Genomic DNA, 22,343 nt, shown 5'->3' with positions numbered 1-22,343 from the left:
CGCCACCGCGCCGCGAGTGACTCTACAGAGACTACAACTCCCAGGCCACACTGCGGCTACAGCGCATGTGCAAGTGTCGCCAAGTTCTCCCTCCTCGGCGGCCCGGCTGCGGAGCGGACGGCGTACGCGGGCAAGATGGCGCTCACCAGGTGGGTCCGGCGGGCCCAGCCGGGCCGTGAGGGCGCTGCAGCCCCCCGGGTCGGCCCAGAGATTCCCTGCCGCGGTGCAGGGCTCCGCCGACGGGAGCGGCCGCTTTTAGGGAGCGCACTGAGGGACCGCGGCCTCTCCTGGGCACTGGCCCGCTGGCCGGGCCGCGGCCGCAGGGAGTACGACGAGGGCCGGTCGGGCCTGGGGGAGCCCTGGCGGGAGCGGGGGTTTGTCCCCTGGTCAGGGCTCTGCTTCTTTCGCGTGGTCACTGCGGGTGGACGGAGCTCCCGCTCCTCGGTTGGATCCGTGGGGGTTTGTCGAGGTTTCTTCACCGTCAGAGAGGGCGAGCGGTCTTTGTTACGAGTTGTAGTGTCTCTCCATCGGAGTGCAGTTCCGGTGGCTGCTCCGGAATCCCGAGTTTCTCTGGTTTCTTTCTTAGTAAATGTGCAAAGGGGCTCTGTAGACAAGAAGAGCTAAAAAAGGGGACCTAAAGAAATTTGGATTCCACTTGCCCTTACCAGGGAGGTGTCAGGCTTTGAGAGGGGAAGTTGTTGTCAGATCTGTCTACAGAGGTGTTTGCCTTGAAAGAAAGAAGGAGCGAGTCATTGGGACTAGCCACATAGGAACATAATATGCTTTCTTATTCGTTGTGGTGTAAAGAATACCAGTGATATGTGACATTCCTGTTGGAAAACGGGCATTGTCACTCTGCTGTTCAAACACGATGTAAATGTGGGTGAATTTAGCAGTATTTTTCTTAGGAATCTTCCAGGGTGCTGAGAAAGCACCCATTGCCTTTGCCACTCTAATCTCAGAAGTTACTGAATCTCAGAAGTTGCTCTCACACTTATGAGTGCAATGCTCAATTTTCATAAATTGTTTCTTAGTAGAGAGTGGTTGTAGAGAAAGTTTTAAGTTAGAGAGAAGTTGTTTCAAGTAGTTGAGTGTCTGTGAGTGAAGTTACCAGAATGAACTTTTTATGTCATTCTCTTTTGGTTGCTGTCCATGGCTGTCCAGTTTTTTGCCAGCTCCAACCCAGCTGTCTCAAGATCAGCTGGAACTAGAAGAAAGAGCAAGAGCTCAGAGATCCAGGCAGACTGCTCTGGTCTCCTCACGAAGGGAACCTCCCCCGTATGGTTACCGGAAAGGATGGATACCACGGGCGCTAGAGGTAAATATGTAAATTGATGCCGTAGTAGCGTGTCTGCTAAAGGGGAAAAACAAATACGAAGTAGAAATAAATTCTGAGCACCTTAAATGTAGTTGAGAATTGTGCAAAGCCTTACAATGTGCATCATCCAGACCACTTGATATATTCTTGTGTTGGGAGAGGTTCTAATCCACTACATTTCTTAAAACATTTGATGGTAAACAGGATGGTGTATGTCTACTTCTCTTCAGAGACTGTTGTGTTGTAATACAGAAATATGTCTGTGGTCCCTTGAGTTTACAATCTGTGAACACAAGGTTCCCCTGAGAAAGACATCCATATTGTTCCTTTGTTAGTGTTAAATACACATTCTGGATTACAGCTGAAATAAGTGAACCTGTGTGTATCAGAGAAGAGAACATTCATGTGTTCTATTCAAAAAGGTAGCTGCTATTGGGGGACAAAATTATTACAGTTGGAAGGAAACTTTAAAATTAGTCAAATAATTGTTGTTTAAGTATGTCACTGATTAAAGGGTTTTGGACAATGTTGGTGTCCTTAGTTGTAATCCTTGCCAGTTTAATGTAATCTGAACTGGAACTGCTAAAGGTAGAAAGAAAATAGAGATGTGTAGTTCTGATTACAAAACTGTTTTAGTACAGTCTCTCACTGTGAGCTGGAAAAACCTTGCAGTTTGAAGTGATTCTTGACAATAACTTCTGAGATTTGTTCTGATGAGTCAGAAGCCAGTTCTCTTGGGACCAAGCATGCTGTTGAAAGTTTTACTACAGTAGTTCATCCTACATTGTTTCTAAATACCATAATTTCATCAGCTTGTAACAACGTTGCCCTCATTTATGTCTGAGTGCCATTTTTTGTCAATCCAACACTGTTCTGTGGTGATCCATGTACTTCAAATAATAGTTGCAGTGGTTCACTCAAAGAAAACATTGTTATGTGGTTCAGCATCAAGTCATATGCTGTATATGTATGATGTCAAAAATTATACTTTCGTGATACCCAGTGTAGGTTTCCCTTCCTACTCTGTTGAGTACTAATGTTAGTGTTTTAGTGCTTCTTCTTTCCTAATAAAGATTTTTTTTAAGAAGCTGGGTGCTGAAGGTTTACGAAGAGTTTCCAGCACCACTTGGCCACAAGCTAATACACATCCCAGAGAGCGTTAAGGGCTCCTTTCTGCTTCTTAAACAAGTGCAAATTGCAGTAAATGCTTTCAAAGCATAACCACCTTTTTCCAGTGATCCTGGACTGCCATTGCTGGAAAATGCAAAACATGCTCTTAATACATAAAGAGTTAGGCAAAAAAATTTGAAGAATTACTGAATTTGGTTCTGGCTAATACTTCAACAACTAGTTGTTGAATGTGGGATACCTAGTGCAAAACTTCAGATAATGGAGACTATGTTTCAAGGAGCATTTGCAGATGGTATAATGTCCCTGTTTGGAAGTGTACTGGTCATTTCCAGTCTCAGTCCACTCTGTCCCAGTGGTGGTGACTACCTGGTGACATGCTGAGCATGGAGGGAGACTGATCTGGCCAATACACCCATTCTGCTTTCTTGATCTGTTTTGTTACCAGACTCCACATAAGCCATGCCATTGCAACAGAGTAAGGGATAGATGCTCCTGCTGCTTTAAGTAAATGCTTCCTCCAAAGTGTTGCATTTGAAACTGTAGGCTGAAATTGTTTTATGAGTGCTACCACTGCATCCTCTGTGGTACTGAGCCAGGATGATCTGCTTTAAGAAGTGTTTTGGTTATCTGTTTATTAAATGCTTTTACACAGTGTAGGGGAGAGGAATAAACTGTAAGAATATTGGGCTTCGGGTGCTGGCCCAATTTTCAGTGTGTATTTACACGTCAAAGCAAGGACGTGTTTGACACATGTAGCATCCTAAAGCTATGAGCTACAGGCTTTGAAAAGAATGGAGTACAATTTTAATTTTCTTCATTATGGTGTGAAAAGCAACCAATAACCAGTAGAAGGCTTCATAAAAATGCTGGGCTTGTAATTTTAATATCCACAGTTGCTTTATTTCAGAAGGTCAATTTTTGAGGTTTTAATTAATAACTCACATGAGAATTAAATACTTAATTTTGTATTGTCTGTAGCATAGTATTATCTGCACATTCTAGTCAGTAATATCTGTTCCTGCTTTGTGCCAGGAGGTACTGCAAGATGTCTCTCCATTTCAGTGTCTTTTGATAACTGGAAGTTCTCTAATCAATTGCTGTCTTACCAGTGAAATAATAAAGTTACTGGAGCATTCATTTCTGTTGAAATCAATCTGTTCTTCCATTCCATTTTGTGCTTTTTTTGTCTTTTGGACATTCACTACTTTTTTTTTTCTTTAGGATTTTGGAGATGGAGGTGCTTTCCCAGAAATTCATGTGGCCCAATATCCATTGGATATGGGCCGGAAGAAGAAAATGTCCAATGCTTTGGCAGTTCAGGTGGATGCAGAAGGAAAAATAAAATACGATGCGATTGCTCGGCAAGGACAGTCAAAGGACAAGGTAATATTTCTTCCAATGTGTCAGCTGGCATGTATACTTGGGAAAGTTGTATGAACACATTGCATATACTTGAACTCATTGGTCTGGCATTAGCTACATGGATTGTGTCCTCCTTCCTTATTTAAGAACTAAAACAATGTCAGACAGAAATTGTCATCTTCTCTGTGATATAATTAAAAGATAAGGCAAAAATGGAGAAAGTCTCTATACAGAACTTACTTGATGGTGTAGCAGTTTTCTTTTTCCAATGAAGGCAAGAAACTGAAAACAGTTCTGTGGCCTCATTTCAGTGTGTAGAGAGAGGGGGCAAAAAACTGGACAGAAAACACAGGTCAGCGTTCAAAATACTGCACCTTATGTCTTACTGATCCAATATTTGATGCTTCTGGTTGTTTTCAGTGGTTTTGGGTGCTCTGTTTTTGCTATTGCTTGGTTGCAGCAGAAAGTATTACCAGTGGTTATACTGCAAAAGTTTTGTGTTGAGTTCAGAGATAGCGAGGCACTTCAACTTGCTGTATCCAGTAGCCTTTCTAAAACCAAGAAATGACACTTGAGGTCCTAACTAGTTTTGAGGAGATCAGGTACTTGGGTCTCCTAAGTCTACTTTAAAGAGTACTTATACCTGCCTTTTCAATTGTAATCAAGTGGGGTATGTGGACTTTAATTCTCTTAAGCAGGTATTGGGGCTGGAGAACTGCTGAGGCGTGACAAAGTGTGTGACCAGCTGCTTCTCCCAGCAAGCATCTTCTGTAAAGAATAGGGTAGTGCAAACAAAATCTAACCAGAGTGTTAACTGCAAAGAGTTTTAGCTAATAGATATGAATAGTTGTTGTCAAAATAATTTGACTTCTTGGGCTTTAAATTAGGGTGCCTTGAAAAGCTTATGGTTATGTAATATGTCCCATGTCTTACTGCATTTGAGGAAGGGAGGGACCCAAAATACAAACTTTACCTCTCAAACAAAAAAAAAAACAAAAACCAGAATGGGCATTCTAAGAGCATTGGGGAAAATACTTTTAACAGATAAATTAATTCTTTTAAATAGATTCTACAGCAAGTAGGATTCTATATTTAATTAATACTCTGTCAAAACCTCACATCTTGTGTATCTTCATCCTGTGCCTCATTTATTACTGCAGTACCTTTGAAAAAGATAAGTGCAAACTGGACTGCATGCTGTCATGTAGATGAAAGTAGTTTGACTAAACAGAAAAAAACCAGCAGTGGCAATATTTTTACTGAAGGGACTTTTCTTGGAGTTCCATCAAGCTTTATCTAATGCCTGGAATTATTTTTCAAGATGAAGGTGTAAAAATGCTCTATTTGAAGAAATTTTTTTACTAAATATTTGATACTTCATGCTTAATAGAAATGTTGCTTTGTCAAAAGTGTACAAAATCATTTCAAGCAGATAATTAGACACGTAGTAATCACACAATTTTGAGGAAGGTGCAGACGAAATAATAAGAAAAAAATTGTGTCGTTAAACCCTCATTTTTACAATTTGTCAAATACATCTTTACCTACTTGTAGGATTATCTTTAATTTGTATGTACTAGAACTGTTCAGATTGGAATCTTAGTATGTTTGAAAAATTGATATGATAGTAGGCTTGAGGCAAAAATGACCATAATTCTCTGCTGGGTCTTAGTTGGTTTGGAGTTAGGAAAATACTTCTTAACAGGTAGAGTTAAATTTAAGCTGTCAATGCTTGTCATATTTGATTCATGAAGGTCTGTACTTTCATTAACTTCCCATATAGCTTCTGTAATGAAGGCAGTAACATTCTATTTCTTACACACCAGGAGATGTGGGGCTTTTCCAAAACCAGGCTCTGTGGAACTGTAGAGTTAGGGTTTCCTAACCCCAGCTCTGCCCTCTGTGCCAGGTTGATCTTGCTTGTGTCCAGCTGGATGTAAATGCTGAGAGTAAAGATTAGGTATTGTCATTCAAAGGGGAGTGAAACTGAGGGAAAATTAGATCACAGATTCATAGAATGGTTTGGGTTGGGACAGCCTCTGCCAGACCAGGCTGGTCAAAGCCTCGTTCATTCTGACCTTGAACACTTCCAGGGATGGGCTGTCCACAGCTTCTCTGGGAAGAGAAGCTATTCCAGTGCTTCATCACCTCACAGTAAAGAATTTCTTCCTAATCCTGATCTGAACCTACCTTCCCTCATCCTAAAGCCCTTTTCCCTTGTCCTGTCACTACATGGCCTTGTAACAGGTCTCTCCAGCTTGTAGATTCCTTTAGGTACTGGAAGGCTGCTCTAAGGTCTCTCTGGAGCCTTCTCTTCTCCAGGCTGAACACCACCAACTCTCTCAGCCCATCTTCACAGAAGAGATGCTACAACCCTGTGGTCAACTTAGTGGCCTCATCTGGACTCATTCCAACAGATCAGCATTATCTTTGTGTTTGAGGCCTCAGAGCTGGATGTAGCACACCAGCTCGGGTCTCACTAGAGCAAGGTAGAGGGGCAGAATCACCTCCCTGAATCTGCTGGCCATGCTGCTTTTGATGTAGCTCAGGATAAAATTGACTTTTTGTGCTGCAACAGGTATTTGAAACAATTTCACTGGAAACAGCAGAACTACTATTGTTTGATTTGATTTGCTTTGGAGGAGGAAGTATTGGCAGAGGTGTCATAGGGAGCAGTTCTTCAGTGATCTGTGTTGAGTTGAATAATGTGGAATATTTTCTCTTAAGAGCTTCTGATAGTACAGTGTCAGTAGGATTAGATACAGAAGTTTCATTTTCCAGAGAGCTGCAGCCATAATTCAATATTTCTTCAATCTTAATACTTAGAGCTAAAAGAAACAGATACTTAGCAGCCTGTCAGAAATGAGATTGAGTTTATAAAACTATTCCAGAAGCTACTTGTTTGGTCTGAGTTAGGAAGCAAATTTTGCTTTTGCTACAGCTTATGGATTTTTTGAAGTTGAATTTAGTATTCTGCGTTTTTGTAGAGGCAGCAGTTCCATCACCCAGCCCCTATCTCTAGATGACTTGTCAGCAGTTTCCACTGTTGCAGTGGTTCATCTCCCTTGCATCTGTTCCCTTGCGTATTTAAAAAATTGTTGCTTCAGAGGAATTTTCCTTGAAAAATACTGACATAACTGTGATAGTGTGACAAGCCTCCTGTTTGGATTTGGCAGAAGGTCTGCTAGACATGAAATGCTGGCTGACATTGATGGGCCTGCGTGCATGACCTTACGGATCTGCGAATGGAGTTCCGTCTGGTTGTCGAAGTGAAGGATTCCTAGCTTAGCTGTGTGGTTAGCTCTTGTGCTGCTGTAAATTCTTTCAGTACTTTATTTACATTACTAAAAGACAGGCTAAAATAATGCATCAATAGTGATACATTTTGGTGAGACTTAGGATGTTGCCTTTTTGGGAAAGTAAGAACATGTAATTCCATCCTGTGTTTTTATGAAGAGAGAAGAAAAAGGTAAATCAAGGGATGGAACTGTTAAGTCCCTTCCTTTTTTCCAGCAAGAATAACTTTATATGCTGGAGTTGGATTTCTTCTTCATAGCCCAAGGCTGTAAGTTACTTGTTAAAGGAGAAAAAAACAATCATGAGGCTTATTTATAAGTTTTTCTTCCCAAGATTGTCGATTCAATCAAAACATTTACAAGAGAGTAGTTCCATTGTTGAAGGAGGTCCTGTCATAGCTATGGAACAGGTCAAATAATCAGAAGTGTTACTTGCAATTTATTTGCCTTTGTGGCAGAGCTTGGTTTGAGAGTTGTTGTTACCAGTTTTTTATCTGGTGTGTGTACTAGGCTTACAACCATGTAATCTTAATGATTTCTCAATTTTTATATGCTACATATGGAGAAACTATTCTTTGACAAGGAATTCATGCTGCATTGCCTGACAGTAAATTCTTGACTTTTATGGGATTGATGAGCAGTGTACAGGGATGGTTGGGATGTCGAGGTTTTCTGTGTAGCAAATTAAGAAATTTCTGTCAAGACACTTGCATCTGCCAAGCGTCTTGTGAGACTCTGAATGTGATTGATGTCTAAATCCTGCCATGTGGTGCAGTATTTCAGCCACTTAGGTAATATTATTCTCTTTTTGATTGCAGTGGCGTGCAGATTTCTAATTCTGCCTTTTAAGGCTGCCCCAGCCAGGAAATCATGTAACTGTAGCAAAATTTGAGGTTTTTCTTTCTGCCTAGAAGGAGATTCTGCTTTTCAGTAGCAATCAGAGTCAAATATCTAAAACACAGGCTGATGCTTCCTTTCAAATTTTGTAGATTGAAAAATGGTAGGGGATGGGCACAGTACAGTTTGGACACAAACATTCCCAGCCTTTTATCTTAGATGAATGAAATGTCTCAACATTACTGGTAAAATTGGTAAAACAAGATGTCTAGAAAAACAACAATAGGAAATAAAAATTCTTTATCTGCCTCTTTGTATCACTTCAGAAAAGGACTGCAATTAAAACATGCAATTGTATAAAGTTTTTGATGGCAACAGAAATATTTATATTTTCAGGATAGTTTAATCTCTATTATATATTTCTTCCATAATAAAGCATCTTGCCATTTACGTGCAATACTTCAGAGTTTAAATAGTTCATATAGATCATTTGTACCTCAGTGTAAAGTAGTTCTTAGGTTGCTCTTGGACTACCACGAGGAGTATCTTCTTTTACTTTCTTTTTTTTTTGTCTTTTGGGATGCTCTAAAGCTCCTTCAGCATACTTTGTTCTTCATGTTCTTCAGCAAGACACTTGGACTTATGAGTTAATTACCGTACAGGAACACTTCTCTTCAGATGTCCTTCAGCATCTGAGAAACTAGAATATTACTGATATTAATTCAGAGGATTAAAATTTTAGGAGTGAAAGCTGTGAAGCAGAAAATGGCTCTTGTGTGGTTAATTAATGCTGAGGTTAAAGGTTAATTTTGTAGTTGGACATGTACTGTATAATGAATTTGAAATAATGGTTCTTGACTTTTAACCCTTTGAACTAAAACTTCCTATTTTGTTGGATACATGTGAAGCATTCATGTAATACAATACATTTTCCCCTGAAGCCATCTAATAGTATTCTTTCCCTATATTTAGAATTGGGACTTAAAGCTGCCAGCGCTAGCTGCATGTTGTGTGAAAACTCAAGTACCTATCTAAGAGGAAGTGTCAAGACCAGATTTCTCAAGTATTTATTTTTTCAAGAAAACAGTAAACACAATGAAATGAAAAAATCCAGATGCTGGAAAATACTTGTATCAAATTCTTGAGTAATCCTCAAAAACAAAGTAAAAATATGCGAGGTTTTATCAGTTTGGGGTCCCTAAAAAGAAAATTTTAGGAATGGGAAGCAGAAAACTGCTGTCTAATGCCAGTTCTGAAAGCAACTTACACAATTATATTTAATCAGATTACTTTGTTTCTTTGATTACTCCATCTGTAAAATGGGGTCCAGAGTATATATGTAACCAGGTCTTCTATGAGAGTAATTGAACAATATGTAATTGTAATAAATTTATACTTGTATATTAATTTTAATTAGTACCCAAAGTATAGTCTAAGCCTGAAACATTTTCTTTGATATATGTACATTTATTCCTGTTCACCAGCACTAGTAAAACCTAATGTCTTCCAGGTTATTTACAGCAAGTACACAGATCTTGTGCCAAAGGAGGTCATGAATGTGGATGATCCTGAACTGCAAAGACCAGATGAGGAGGCAATTAGAGAGGTATTGTATGCACTGATGTGCCTAGTTAGCGATGGTGTGCTTTATGTCTTGCAATGGGATGAGATGTACACTGTGGTATTTTTTCCTCAGATAACAGAGAAGACCAGAGCAGCCTTGGAGAAATCAGTCTCCCAAAAAGTTGCTGCAGCCATGCCAGTTCGAGCTGCTGACAAACTAGCTCCTGCACAGTACATTCGGTACGTAGTGCTGGTGTTTGTGTAAGATGTTGTGATAAACAAAACAGATTTAAATTGGCATATTTGTTGAATTTCTGAGAGCAGAAATTCCTCTTGAATTCTACTCTTCTATAAGGAATATGCAACTGGCTTCTGTATTTTGAATTAACCCACTAATGATCCCCTAGTTTGAAGTGTGTAGAAATACATCTTTAACATGTTGTGAGTTATGGCGCTTTGGAAGGGTTATTGTTTTAGCAACAAAACACAGATTTGCCAGGGATCACTATTAATGATGCTGCCCTGGAAGTGGAGTATTTAATGCAAGTTTCAAGCCACAACAAGACATATAACAAAGTTATTCCTTCATAGAAAATGAGCAGTTGGAAACAGTTGGAATTATGAGGAGGCTACTGCTTATTTATGATGATTTTCTGTTTCAAACACATAAAATTTCATGGCAGGGTTACACTTGGCTTGAGGTTAAATCTGAAAAAAAGTATGTGAAGAGGTTCTTAATGAACAGTAAGAAGACACCAGGGCTTCACAGACATAGGTAGGGAGTATTGTGACAAGCTATGTATACTGTACTTGTTTTTCTTCTATTTCAGAATCTAGGTTGAAACAGGAGAATTTAGCCCTGAAGAGAAGTTACATTCTGTGTGGTGTAGCTGAGTCTGCACTCCTCTGTGTAGTATCATCTGTGCAGTTACCTGCTGCTGACATTCATAGTGGGGTAGTCCTAAACTGTTGTGGATAAATGCAACTGCAACTGGAGCAGTGAACTGAGTAAAAGTGGAAGTGGGAAAGCAGTATCTAGGTGTGTGCAGAGAACTGAGCACTCTGTTTTATTCAGGTACACACCATCTCAGCAAGGAGTTGCATTCAACTCTGGAGCGAAACAGAGAGTTATTCGGATGGTAGAAATGCAGAAAGACCCTATGGAGCCTCCAAGATTCAAGTAAGTATTCACAGCTTGTTCGTGGCAAATAGAAAATTCTAAAGTGTATTTCTGTGCAACATGCTGATTGTCATTGTTATTGTTTTCTTAATTGCTCAGAATTAACAAGAAGATTCCACGAGGACCACCATCTCCTCCAGCACCTGTCATGCACTCTCCAAGTAGAAAGGTATGAATTGCCATGATGTTCTCAGGTTTGAATGCTTAGGTGGGCCCACATAGTCTTCTTTGATCTAGTTAATTTCTGTGTACCTTCTCCTTACTGCTCTTTTGATGTGATATGAGATGATAAACTTGGTGCCCAGTGCAGGTTTTTTGTTTGTTTGTTTGCTTGTTTTTCTTCATTTGGACAGTTCTGAAAGTAGCTGTCTTTTTATTTATCTTGTCAAAGGTTGAGTAGATGTCTCATGTATTTTATGCAGGGCTGCATTGCTGAATTTGTTCATGGCATGAATGAGTTGACCAAGGCTTTAGCCTAGTTACTCTTATGTTGCTTTTAGACAACACTGTTAAACTAATCCTTAATAACACTAACTTGTGTCATGAAGGATTAGCTCCTTCTGAGAGATGAGTGTAGCTGTATTTGGTACAACTTGAATAGCTGCTAAATGTGCAGATGTTAACAAGCTGGCTGTGAGTAGGGCCCGTGTGATGAAAGCCTAACAGGATGCTGAAGAGCCGGCGGGACTTCATTCAGTGCTGGCGAAGATACAGCGCAAAAAATAAATCCCATGGCAGAGGCTTTGGAACCAGCTGATCTCTTAAGGTCCCTTCCAGTCAAACCATTCCTTGATTCTCTTATCTTACTGCTGCTGAGAAGAGTTGGGGTTTTGTTGTGGAGTTCTAAACTTTCTATTGTAACTTACTTCAATAGTTTCATTGCTGCCTTTGAGAAAGAAAACAGTATTTCCTTTTACTGTAAATGTGAAGATGACTTTTCTTCCTCTCTTAAATCAGATGACTGTCAAAGAGCAGCAAGAGTGGAAAATTCCTCCATGCATTTCAAACTGGAAAAATGCAAAGGTAATTAAGTTGTCATAAATTAATTTTTCTAATGTTGCACTCTGATGGGAAACTTCTGTGAATGATTTAAGCTTGAATAATACTGATTTTAAACATTTAGGATTAGGTAAACTGGCTGCTTCCAGCATGGAGAACACATGATGATACAGTTAATTTTTCTTCAGTTAGGCATATAAGGATTGTCCAACTGAGAGTATAGAACTGAGGGCAAGTATGTTACTTCATGGCAGAGATCATAAATTTTGAGAGAAAAAAAATTATATTAGTGAAAATCCCCATAATAGCACAGTCCAAAGTCAAAATCTTTCAAGCTTGCAAAGTAAAGCGATCTAAAATGAAAAAGAGCAGAGTGTCAGAGACCCAAGCGTGTTTCTTTTTAATACTGCAGTTTATTATTTCTGGAAAGTTTTCTTTGTTGCATTCTTTCATTAATTAATTTGTATCATTGGTCAGCTAGCTATTTTTGTTCCTTGTTTGAGTAGATATGTCCTGTCCCTTTGATTTTTATCAGTCATTAAGGTTATACTCCTAGAGAGGGGAGAATTTATTTGCTGCAGTAACTGGTCTAATCATTTTGAAATGTACTAAACTGTTGTCCTGAGACAGCCTCTTCAAGTGGAGGAAGGAAAAACTGCATGTTTGGATGTTACTTTTTTCCCTACCCCAACACAGCTGTCTAACTGGGACTGACGCTAATTAGGAGATCAAATTTTAGGTTACAGATGCTAAAACCAAAACAAAAATTTTCTAGCGCTCACTAAAATAATCTTAAAATATAATCTATAAATAATTTTGAGTTTCAGCTTTAGAAAACAAAATTGGCATTTAGTATGTCTTTTGCTGGCTGCCTTGTCCCTTACTTTCTCATTTTGAATCAGCTAATCTCTTAAAAGGTATGGAAACAGTTCAGATAAAACAATTATTAAGCAAAAAATGGCAAAACAGCTTAGAGATTTGAGAAGTGAGTATCTGTAGTTCTTAAAACAAAGCAGGATGTGAACCTTATCACTTGACAACTGTGTTATGTCCTGAGATGAACCTTGAAGGGAAGCTGTGATTCGGGTTTAGTGGGAGGGTGGGATTGGAGTGAAGCTTTGTATTATCTGGCAAGAATTTGAAGTACATATGAAAAGGAGATCCATTGAGGTATAATGATGGGCTGTGAATTTTCTTTGTGTGTTTGTTACTTTACCCAACAAATATAATAATGCTTGCTGTTACAAATACTGTTTCCGTGGTTAACTGCCTCTCTGTTTCCTCGGTAGGGTTACACCATTCCGTTAGATAAGCGTCTGGCTGCAGATGGCAGAGGATTGCAGACTGTTCACATTAATGAAAACTTCGCCAAACTTGCAGAGGCACTCTATATTGCCGACAGAAAGGTCAGGTAGTTCTTTAAACTGTTTTGTTCCATATAGTTTTACCATCTTTGTATGTTAATTTCTTTCAGAAAATCGGCTGTGAATAGGCTATAGCTTTTTGATTTGTCCTGCTTCTTTGCTAACATAAGACCTAAGGCCTTATCCACACTATCTCTGAATCATGGGCTCAGTGTGGGTTAAGTTATTGGAAGCCATGGGTCTTGTCTCTTAGCTCTAACTGCTGTGGCTGATGGCCTTTAAGCTTCCTAATTTTGCCTTCATTTCTGTCCTGTTTACTGGCTAACTCCATGACAGATCTGCTTGTATCCCAGGTGCTATACTTTCTGTATTTTTAACCATCTCTTATTTGTGCAGGCTCGTGAGGCAGTAGAGATGCGTGCCCAGGTGGAGAGGAAGATGGCTCAGAAAGAAAAGGAGAAACATGAAGAAAAGCTCCGAGAAATGGCTCAGAAAGCCAGGGAGAGAAGAGCAGGGATCAAAACCCATGTTGAAAAAGGTACATTTCTTTGTTATTAAGATGCAGTGGCTTTTTTTAACACTGTGTGATATGGGTTTGGAACAATAATCTGAGAACTTAAAATACCTAAATACTAGCTGACATTTTTAAGTATAACATCCGTTTGTGTCTTTATTGGTTAATTCACTAGCTGGTTTGATGGGATGCAGATTTGAACCTCATATCAATATGTTGGTGTGTACAGGTTTAGGACACTGAGAATTTTGGAGTTATTAATGCATCAGTGCAAGTAATGGCTTTCATGGACAGTTCTAAACTAATTTTTTTAAGCTTACTGCAGATGAAGGGCAGCTTTGTCTAGAAGAACTAAACCATCTTTAAGTTTTCAAAGGTGGTAAATGGAATATTCTGGCTCTTGCACTGTTGTCGCTGATCTTGCAGAGCTGCAATTTTGTTGGCCATTAGGGCCCAAAAAACCCTGCTGCCAACCTAACTAAATTGTCTCCATTGTGATAAGTCTTATGTTCTGATTGAAATTACACTTCAAAAATCAAGATGATGAACGTAGAGAGCAGTTACAATCTCTCAAGAAGGTGGAGGGGATATAATCGTATAATGCCAAATCCTGCATCTGGGATGTACTAACCTCTTACCAACAGGCTGGGGGCTGGCCAGCTGGAGAGCCACTCTGTTGGAAAGGACCCAGGAGTTGTAGTGCACAATATGCTGAATATAAGCCAGCAGTGTGCCCTGGCAACAGTAATACTGAGGGCACACAAAGCTGCATCTGCAGGATTGTAACCAGTAGGTCAAGAGAAGTAGTAATTTCCTTTTATTGGTGACCTGTTAGACTGCATCTGGAATATTTTGTGCAGTTATGGGCCTCCAGGTACAAGAAAGACATTGATAAATGGGAGTCAGTTCAATGGAAGGCCATCAGAATGGTCATGGGGCTTGAGTAATTGCCTGTTCAGGAGATGCTGAGAGAATAAGTCTTGTTCTGCTAGGACACGATGTGCCATTGGGGCCAGAAAATGGGAAGGTTACCCACAAGGTCATCCCACAATGATCCCTAAATGATTATCAGAACTCCTCACCACATTTGCACGATGGAAGAATGATACAGTGGTCAAGAGTTGAAGTAGGAGGCTTCAACTATGTGTCAGGAGAAAAATTTTCACCATGAGGACAAACGGCAGTGGAACAGGTTGCCAAGGAAATTTGTCAGTCTCTATCTTTGCAGGTTTTCCTCACCTGAGTGGAAAAAAGCCCTGACCAACCTGGTTTGAATTCAGCATTGATAGCAGGAGGTTGTGAATTAGACTCCCAACCTGAGTGATTTTCTGATCACTGATACTGCATCACAGAATGTTCTTCCAAACACTTAAATCTCTGCATGTTTCAATGATACCTTTATGCTTAGCATTATGATATAATGATCTCTAAATGTTTTAGGATATTAATCCCTAGACATACAATTATTCTAAGCTCTTGAAAGTTGGATGAACATAGCTGTTAGGATATGTCTGCTTTGGTTTACCAAGGACAGTCATTTGCTTGGGGCATAAGAAAGCAGTGGTGTTTGTGTGCTCAGTTTATTTGCAGTATAACATTTTACATAGTGCTAAGGGTTACTACTCTTCTGTAAAGGAATACTGAGTTGAGTTACTGTGGCAATGTCTGTGGCATAATTAGTTCAAACTTCAAATATTTGTCTATAATGAGCAATCTTGTACTTGTTCAGAGGATGGAGAAGTTAGAGAAAGAGACGAAATCAGACATGACCGGCGCAAAGAGAGACAGCATGACAGAAATCTCTCCCGGGCAGCCCCTGATAAAAGGTGAGTCACAAAAAACCCTGGTTTATTCCTGTACTGGCACCAGTTTCCCCACTAGGAAACCTGTTACTGGCTTTCCTTTTCTTGATGTGCCTGAACTGTATCTTGTGAAGATAGTCACTGGTATGAAGCAGTTCGTTCATTGTACGAAAAGGTGTTAAAATACTGCAGTACTCTCTTCAAAATGTACAATTTTACATGTGAATGGGAGAGAGGGGTGTGCTGTGTTGGTTTTGGGTGTGTTTTTCTTTAGCAGGATTTCAGTATGTTCAGGTTTAATTAACATGTTGACAGCAGAGATTGAAACCTAAATCTTCTCATTTTGGTGAGACCAGAGTTAATCAATAGGTTGCTTTGTTTCTTGAAGCCATTCATTTTAAGTGAGCTAAGATTTATGAAGGTAGGCTGAAGTATCTTATTAGCTGAAGCCACTGAGATTTCTGAGTGCAAATGGTTTCTGGATGCCTAAAGTCTCTAATATGTTCAAACTGGATTGCTCAGCCTTTCCAGAATATAACTACACTGATTCTTGCAAAAAATAAATATGACATTTTAGACCAAGTCAGCTTGATGTGAATTATAGATAGTGGAAAACAAATTTAAATGTCATGCCCAGCTGAACATAACTTTTCCAAATGTTTCCTTTGCCAGGAGACAAATTTTAAATGTTACCTAGTAAGGAAGAACAACAGTCAAAATCTGGCTCCTGAGGCAAATCATTAGCAAGAAATACAGGATCAGGTTGCAATTGAGCATGTCAACAAGTATGGTTTACTGACCTCATAAAACTTTCAAATTTTTAATTCAGGTCAAAGCTGCAAAGAAATGAGAACAGAGATATCAGTGAAGTTATTGCCCTGGGGGTACCCAACCCCAGACCATCCAATGAAATCCAATATGACCAGAGGCTGTTCAACCAGAGCAAGGTAAAATATCTTTTCACAGCTGTGTAGCTTTCTGTGAGAACATGCTCATCCTTCCTTTGTGGGTACAGCTAGAATACTAAAGGGAGCCTGCTCTCATGGTTGATGTGGATACATTAAGAAAAAATTCTTTACTCAAGTGATTAGGAAACTATTGATTTCCTTTATCCAGAGCCTATGCAAAAAAAAAAAAAAATCTAAGTGTATAGCTGGATTAAAGTGTTTTTGTTGTGATTTTTCTCACTGGGGAATGGAGAGAAACTGTTTTGCCTTCAAGCTGCAGTGACCTCATTTTCTTCTCTTGTACAAATGTACTGACTGAATAGGAAATCTGCTTTCAGAGAAGAAGCAAGCAAATACTTTCTATTCCTAATACTGCTTGTGTTAATACTTCTGAAGATATAAACAGTTAACAGGAACATTTATTTTCCCTGAATTTTATACTATTCAGAGATGACAAAATAGATTTGGCTTCAGCAAATCCTTCAATAGACCTGCAGTTTGTCAATCACTCTTTTTCATGTCTCCAGTGAAAGATTTGGAGGCAAGAAGGGAAAGCTGATGAACCAAAAATGAACAAGCAGACACTTCTACTTTCAGAGGTTATATAAGCCTCTGTGTGATTTGGATCATTCAGCGTAAATCGTGTTTTCCAGAAATTCTGAATAATACACATCCCTGTATGGTTGTACTTAACTATTAGAGACAGCTGTACTTGCAGGGCAGACTGAAATGATCCATTATTCTGAAAGGCGGATGGCCTGTAATCCTTGTTGCTATCTGCAAGAGTAGGATTGAGGCTTGTAATGTCATGTTCTCTGGACTTAATCCCAGACCCAAACCCACTCATATCCTCATTAAGTGCTCAGAGTCTTTTGAAATCAATTGGAAATCACACCATATCATCTTTGTGTAACTGTGTAACATCATCAGTGTATTTTGTAGTTAGCTGACGATTTGTCAATTAACTCGTGCTGTTCTGCTGTTCGTCACAGGGTATGGACAGTGGCTTTGCTGGAGGAGAGGATGAAATTTATAATGTTTATGACCAGCCTTGGAGAAGTGGCAAGGATATGGCCCAAAACATCTACAGACCAAGTAAAAATGTGGATAAGGACATGTATGGTGATGATCTAGAAGCTCGAATAAAGACCAACAGGTAAGGAAATAAATTTAAGAAATATTCCTAATTAGTACTCTGAAGACACTCAACAGAGTATCATCTTCTCCTGCAGGTTTGTTCCTGACAAAGAGTTTTCTAACTCGGATCGTAACACCAGAGGCAGAGGCAGAGATGGGCCAGTTCAGTTTGAGGAGGATCCGTTTGGTTTGGACAAGTTTCTGGAAGAAGCTAAGCAGCACGGTGGTTCTAAACGGCCATCAGACAGCAGCCGCCCCAAGGAACATGAGCATGAGAGCAAAAAGAGGAGGAAGGACTGAATGCCTCTGCTCCTGGAGAGGTAGGGAAATGGACTGCAAGCTTGGACTTCATGCAAAAGGATTTTTAATACTGGGTGTACAGGATGGCATTGTAGCACAGCAGTTCACGACGCTGGCCCTGTGGATACACACACACCAATTCCTCTACATAGGACAGCTACCCGAGGAGAGACAAGGCGTGGACACCACTTTGAAACATTTCATAAGGGAATTAATTATTCTTTAGAAAGTTCTCTGACTTTGCTGATTCCCCATTGCCCAGCATCTCAGGATAAGAATGTAGCCCCCTTCCTACAGCTTTAGGTTTTGTAGGTAGCTAAAACTTTGATTTGATTTGTTAAAGGCTTTCCTGCTGTATATAATGATTGTCTTATGCTGTATCAGATGCTGGGGTGTTAATGATTCAGTGTTTTAGTGTGGTTATTACAGTTTATTTGAATAAGGGAGGGGAAACAGCTGGATTCGGTTTTAAAACAAGTACTCATTCATAGTTTCTCCATAATCTTTATTTTAGTTTCTTTACATTTAGTGAAATAAAGCCTCCTTCCACCACTCACTCACGTGGATTCTTTCTTTGACTGCGTCTTCTATGGATCTGCTGTTGGAGATACAGCTGAAAACAGTGGAAGTTATTGAAATTAGCTAGGGAAAAGGGTGTGTTATTTTTCATTTCTGATCACCCACAACATTGATATGGAAAGCAGAAGATAGGTTTATAACCAGTTCAGTTTCCTGAGCCCCAAGTCAGGGCTTTCCTGACAGGAAAGTTAAATATATATGCACACCAATTGCTAGTTGTAGCAGCAAAATGCATCTTAAAAGCTTGTGCTTTCAACTGGAATTAATAAAAAGTATCTGTCTAAACCTAGCCTAGAAAAAAGTGGGAAAAGTGCTCACATCTTCTAGACAAGCCTGTATTTTTTAAAGAAATTAAAATAACTCCTGCTTGCCTCCAGCTTTTTATTTCACTGTAAAGAAGCCTCTTATCTTGCGCCTCTTGTGAGAGTATACTCTTTGAAGCCTAGGCAGGTATAAGTGCATGTGGCTATCCTTACAGCTTCAAGAATAAAAAGCAGCAAAAATTTCCAGGAAACTGACATTAAATACTATGCTATTTCTAGTACCTAATTTGATAATTGCATACAGATAACATCCTAGTTCAGCACAATTTATGAAGGACCAGCCTACTGCCAATCTAATCACAGTTTAAGGAGTCTTCATTTCTGCCCCCATTTTTGTACCACAGTTGGAACTTGCAAGTTGGTTCTTCTTGGGAATAGGTACTGAAGTAACCACAACCAACAACTACTTATGCAATAATATGAACCATGGCAAGTGAAATACTTTACCACAATCAAAACACTGCATCACTGAAGTCTCTCATCAATTCCTTTTACTATCTCCTAGCATTTAAAGTCTCAAAATAAGAAACCAGTTGACAAAATGATATTGAAGAATTCTTATTAATTAATCAAAGGCTTGAACTGATTGTGTCTGATAGACCAGCCTGCCTGTTGTTCATGGATTCATTCTGTACTATGCCATCTGAGTAGTTTATCAGCTGAAGCACATGTAAATCACATGTAAAGTAAGAAAATCCACTATTTAGGGAACACACTAGATACACGTTTTAAATTATTTTGACATGAGAGCCTGTTCATAAATCAATGGCTTTGGACAGCCATTGACTCACTGTTCTTTATTCCTTAGTTATCAACACCACTGCACACTAAATGTTGGGAAGGCGGTGAGATGGCTTTGCCCTGTTTCTGTGTTAAAGCTGGAGGATACAGTTGTCTGGCTCTAGCTGACCAGTTGAGGACAGACACTTTTGTATGTATCCTACACCATTACACTGTCTCGATACTATACACTAATGGCACTGAGACAGCCAAAGTCTTGTATTTTTTCCTTTACTGGCATATAAAATGTTAAAGATGAAGAGAACAAGACCCTATACTAAAGCAAATTTAGAGTTGTCTTCAACATATGAAAGCAAGCAGGTGATTTCTCCTGTATGAAATGACAGCTGAACAAAAATTTCACCAAAGTCTGAAGCTTAGCATCACTTTCTTTATGATGTTCCCTATGCCACTCAACATCCACATCAGATGTTGGAACCCACCTGCAGAAATCTGTGTTACAACTGCAAACTCATTGCACAGCAAATCCCAAACAGTTTTACTGCATTTGCATTACTTTAGTGTAAGTAGGAGTTTTTGGTCTCTTGAGTGTGATCTCTCTGGTGTCTCTTATGATCTTGATCCCTAACAACTTGCGAGGAGTGAAAAACATAAGTGGTAATGATTTAAAAAACATTAAAAGCATGCTGAATTGCAAAATCCTTAACCACACATTGAAAGAATATGTTAATACTTCCATGTTACTGTGTCCAGTTGAAGGCAGAATTAGAGTAACTCCTCACTACTTCATTAAAGGAATTAGCACATTACCTTGGAACCTTCAAGAATATGGGAGTCCTTCTGTAACACGTTCTGAACTTCCTCTGGAGCTGAGAATTTAATCCAGCAGTAACGTCTGTGAAAGCCTGTATCTCTGTCCTAATTACCAGTAAAAAAACCAAAATACAATTACTACAGGAAATATTCACATGGGCTGTTAAAAACTTTCTACTGATACTGAATTTAAGGATTCAGAAATTATCAGAGGAGCTGGTACACTTGGAGACATTTGCTGTCAGTGACAGCAGGGGGGAGTCTAGCAAGGCTGTTCTACGTCCCTTTCAGTTTTAATCTAGCAATAATAAAAAACCACAACCTTAAGATATAGTTGAAGCCTAGAATAATGTATAGACAGTAGTTTCAAACTGCAGTATTTATCTACTAATACGCCAGTCACAACAGAACTGACATTTAAATGACCACAGTACTTGAAAAACATTCAGCAAGATAAAGCAGCTGCTTAAGAGACTACGATGCAACCAGAATGCTGGTCAGAATTACAAGCATTGACTGCACTGAAAAAAGTTACTTTTAGAAATAATTTGCTACTCAGAAAAGACAGTTGTCATTAAACAGGTGATAATGAGGAAAAGCCAAGTGTATCCAAGTGCCTTCTACCCCTACTCTGATCCCACTCAGAGCTCACAACAGCTCAGCCACTCTCATCATCAGTCACAACTGGAAACACTTCCAAACCACCTACAAGGAACTGCCTGGTTTTAGTATCACAGTGATGTCTAAATTAGGCTGTCCTACCTTTGTGATTTTTGTACTTCTGGGTTTTAAGCATTAATGAAACTGTTCAAGTAATCACTGAATCTAAACGTACACACATGCATTAACAGAATCAGTGATGGAGGCAGGTTTGTGTACAGTCTGTGTACCAGACTTTGCAACAAAACAATGCAGTGTGACTCGGGCTTGAGGAAAAAATGTGACAGCCAGGCACCTAAGCTTCAAGAGTTAAAACAACCAGCCTGTTTCAAACTTTCTCCATTTCCAAACTAATCCTCAACGGAGAGTAAGCCCATCGGCTCACTAACTGAAGTTCACTACACACTGAGCTTAATTTAACAGGATTACTTCACGTGGAGAAACAAAAGCATACAGAACCCTTACACTTTCAGCAATGGCCTGCAATTTACCTGCAAAGGAACACTTTTTTTGACTGTTCATCTGTAAAAAAGTGCACTAGATACTATGATCCTCGACCTGTACATTCAGAAGATAAACAGCCTAAACGACAGTGGCATTGGCAGCATTCTGCACAGGTTATGGGTTTTGTGTTAGCCCTGCACTCTGAATGGGGTCTGAATCCATGGCAGGAAAAGACGATAGGTCTAAGACTCACACCTTTAGTTTTTGACCAGTGAAACCAAGCACACAAAAACTTTATTCTCTGTCAGAAGAATGTTAACACGGTGACAGAGAAGTTCAAAACACTTTCAGATTAATTATTCAGAAATGGCAGCATCAACAGGATGTGAAGGATGTACTTTGCAAAGCTCTTTGAAAGCAAATGGAAACCACTAAGCTTCAATAAGGCCGAGAGCTCCCAGACAAGTGGTGGCACTCCTGGGAGAAGGAGCTAAGAGTAGAGAGCACTGAAAACCCCTCTAGAGTTCAAGGTGAGGCGTCCAGACTGCAGCTCCGAGGAAGCGGGGAAGCTACTTCGGGGCAAGGCCTCAGCCGCAGCCGGCGGCTCTTCCCCGCCTCGCCGGGAAGACACGAACTGCGGCCCGGAGGACGCGTGGGTACTCACGAACGGCAGCTGGCACCTCTGCACCAACCCGAACTGGGAGAAGTACTCCTTCACCTCCTCTGTGGGAAAACGCACCTGGTTACCCGCGCCCGGCGCCTCCGCGCAGCCGCGCCGCCCTGGCCCGACCCCCGCCCGGCCTGTGCCGGCACACGCGGCGGGGCCGCCCAACCCTGCCAGCCCCAACAGCGGTGAGGGATGGGAAAGGGGGCGCAGACTCACTGCTCGACACCGTCCAGGGAATCTCAGCCACGAAGATGTCGAAGAGCCGCCGGGAGCGGCGCCTGGCCGCCCGCACTACGCTGGCCGCCGCCATGTCGGGACTGCGGTGAGAGGGAGGGACGGGCAGAGGGAGGGGCGGCTCCGCCCCGG

The 22,343-nt window shown here is 40.2% G+C and overlaps 2 protein-coding genes across 3 annotated transcripts; one reads left to right on the top strand and one right to left on the bottom strand.

The window, feature by feature from the left end:
- Positions 1-34: 34 nt before the first annotated feature.
- SNW1 (SNW domain containing 1) lies at positions 35-18,306 on the top strand. Of its 2 annotated transcripts, XM_063399078.1 has the most exons (14): positions 35-149; positions 1,165-1,318; positions 3,671-3,832; positions 9,455-9,550; positions 9,641-9,747; positions 10,583-10,687; positions 10,787-10,856; positions 11,645-11,710; positions 12,976-13,092; positions 13,447-13,588; positions 15,294-15,390; positions 16,196-16,313; positions 17,306-17,469; positions 17,546-18,306. In XM_063399078.1, exons 1-14 carry the CDS (start codon positions 136-138, stop codon positions 17,748-17,750), a joined length of 1,617 nt encoding a protein of 538 aa, XP_063255148.1. In that variant the 5' UTR covers positions 35-135; the 3' UTR covers positions 17,751-18,306. The 2 variants fall into 2 exon arrangements, with proteins under 2 accessions (XP_063255148.1, XP_063255147.1); XM_063399077.1 differs by having other exon boundaries at positions 9,455-9,747.
- SLIRP (SRA stem-loop interacting RNA binding protein) lies at positions 18,239-22,327 on the bottom strand. Its single transcript, XM_063399080.1, has 4 exons — positions 22,194-22,327; positions 21,975-22,033; positions 20,204-20,311; positions 18,239-18,363 (listed from the first exon to the last, which is right to left on the bottom strand). Exons 1-4 carry the CDS (start codon positions 22,285-22,287, stop codon positions 18,304-18,306), a joined length of 321 nt encoding a protein of 106 aa, XP_063255150.1. The 5' UTR covers positions 22,288-22,327; the 3' UTR covers positions 18,239-18,303.
- Between the last annotated feature and the right edge of the window lie 16 nt (positions 22,328-22,343).

Source organism: Prinia subflava, chromosome 5 (genome assembly GCF_021018805.1).
Source record: "Prinia subflava isolate CZ2003 ecotype Zambia chromosome 5, Cam_Psub_1.2, whole genome shotgun sequence".
In the NCBI taxonomy this organism is placed as follows: Eukaryota; Metazoa; Chordata; class Aves; order Passeriformes; family Cisticolidae; genus Prinia; species Prinia subflava.
This window is presented reverse-complemented; position numbering and strand designations above follow the sequence as displayed.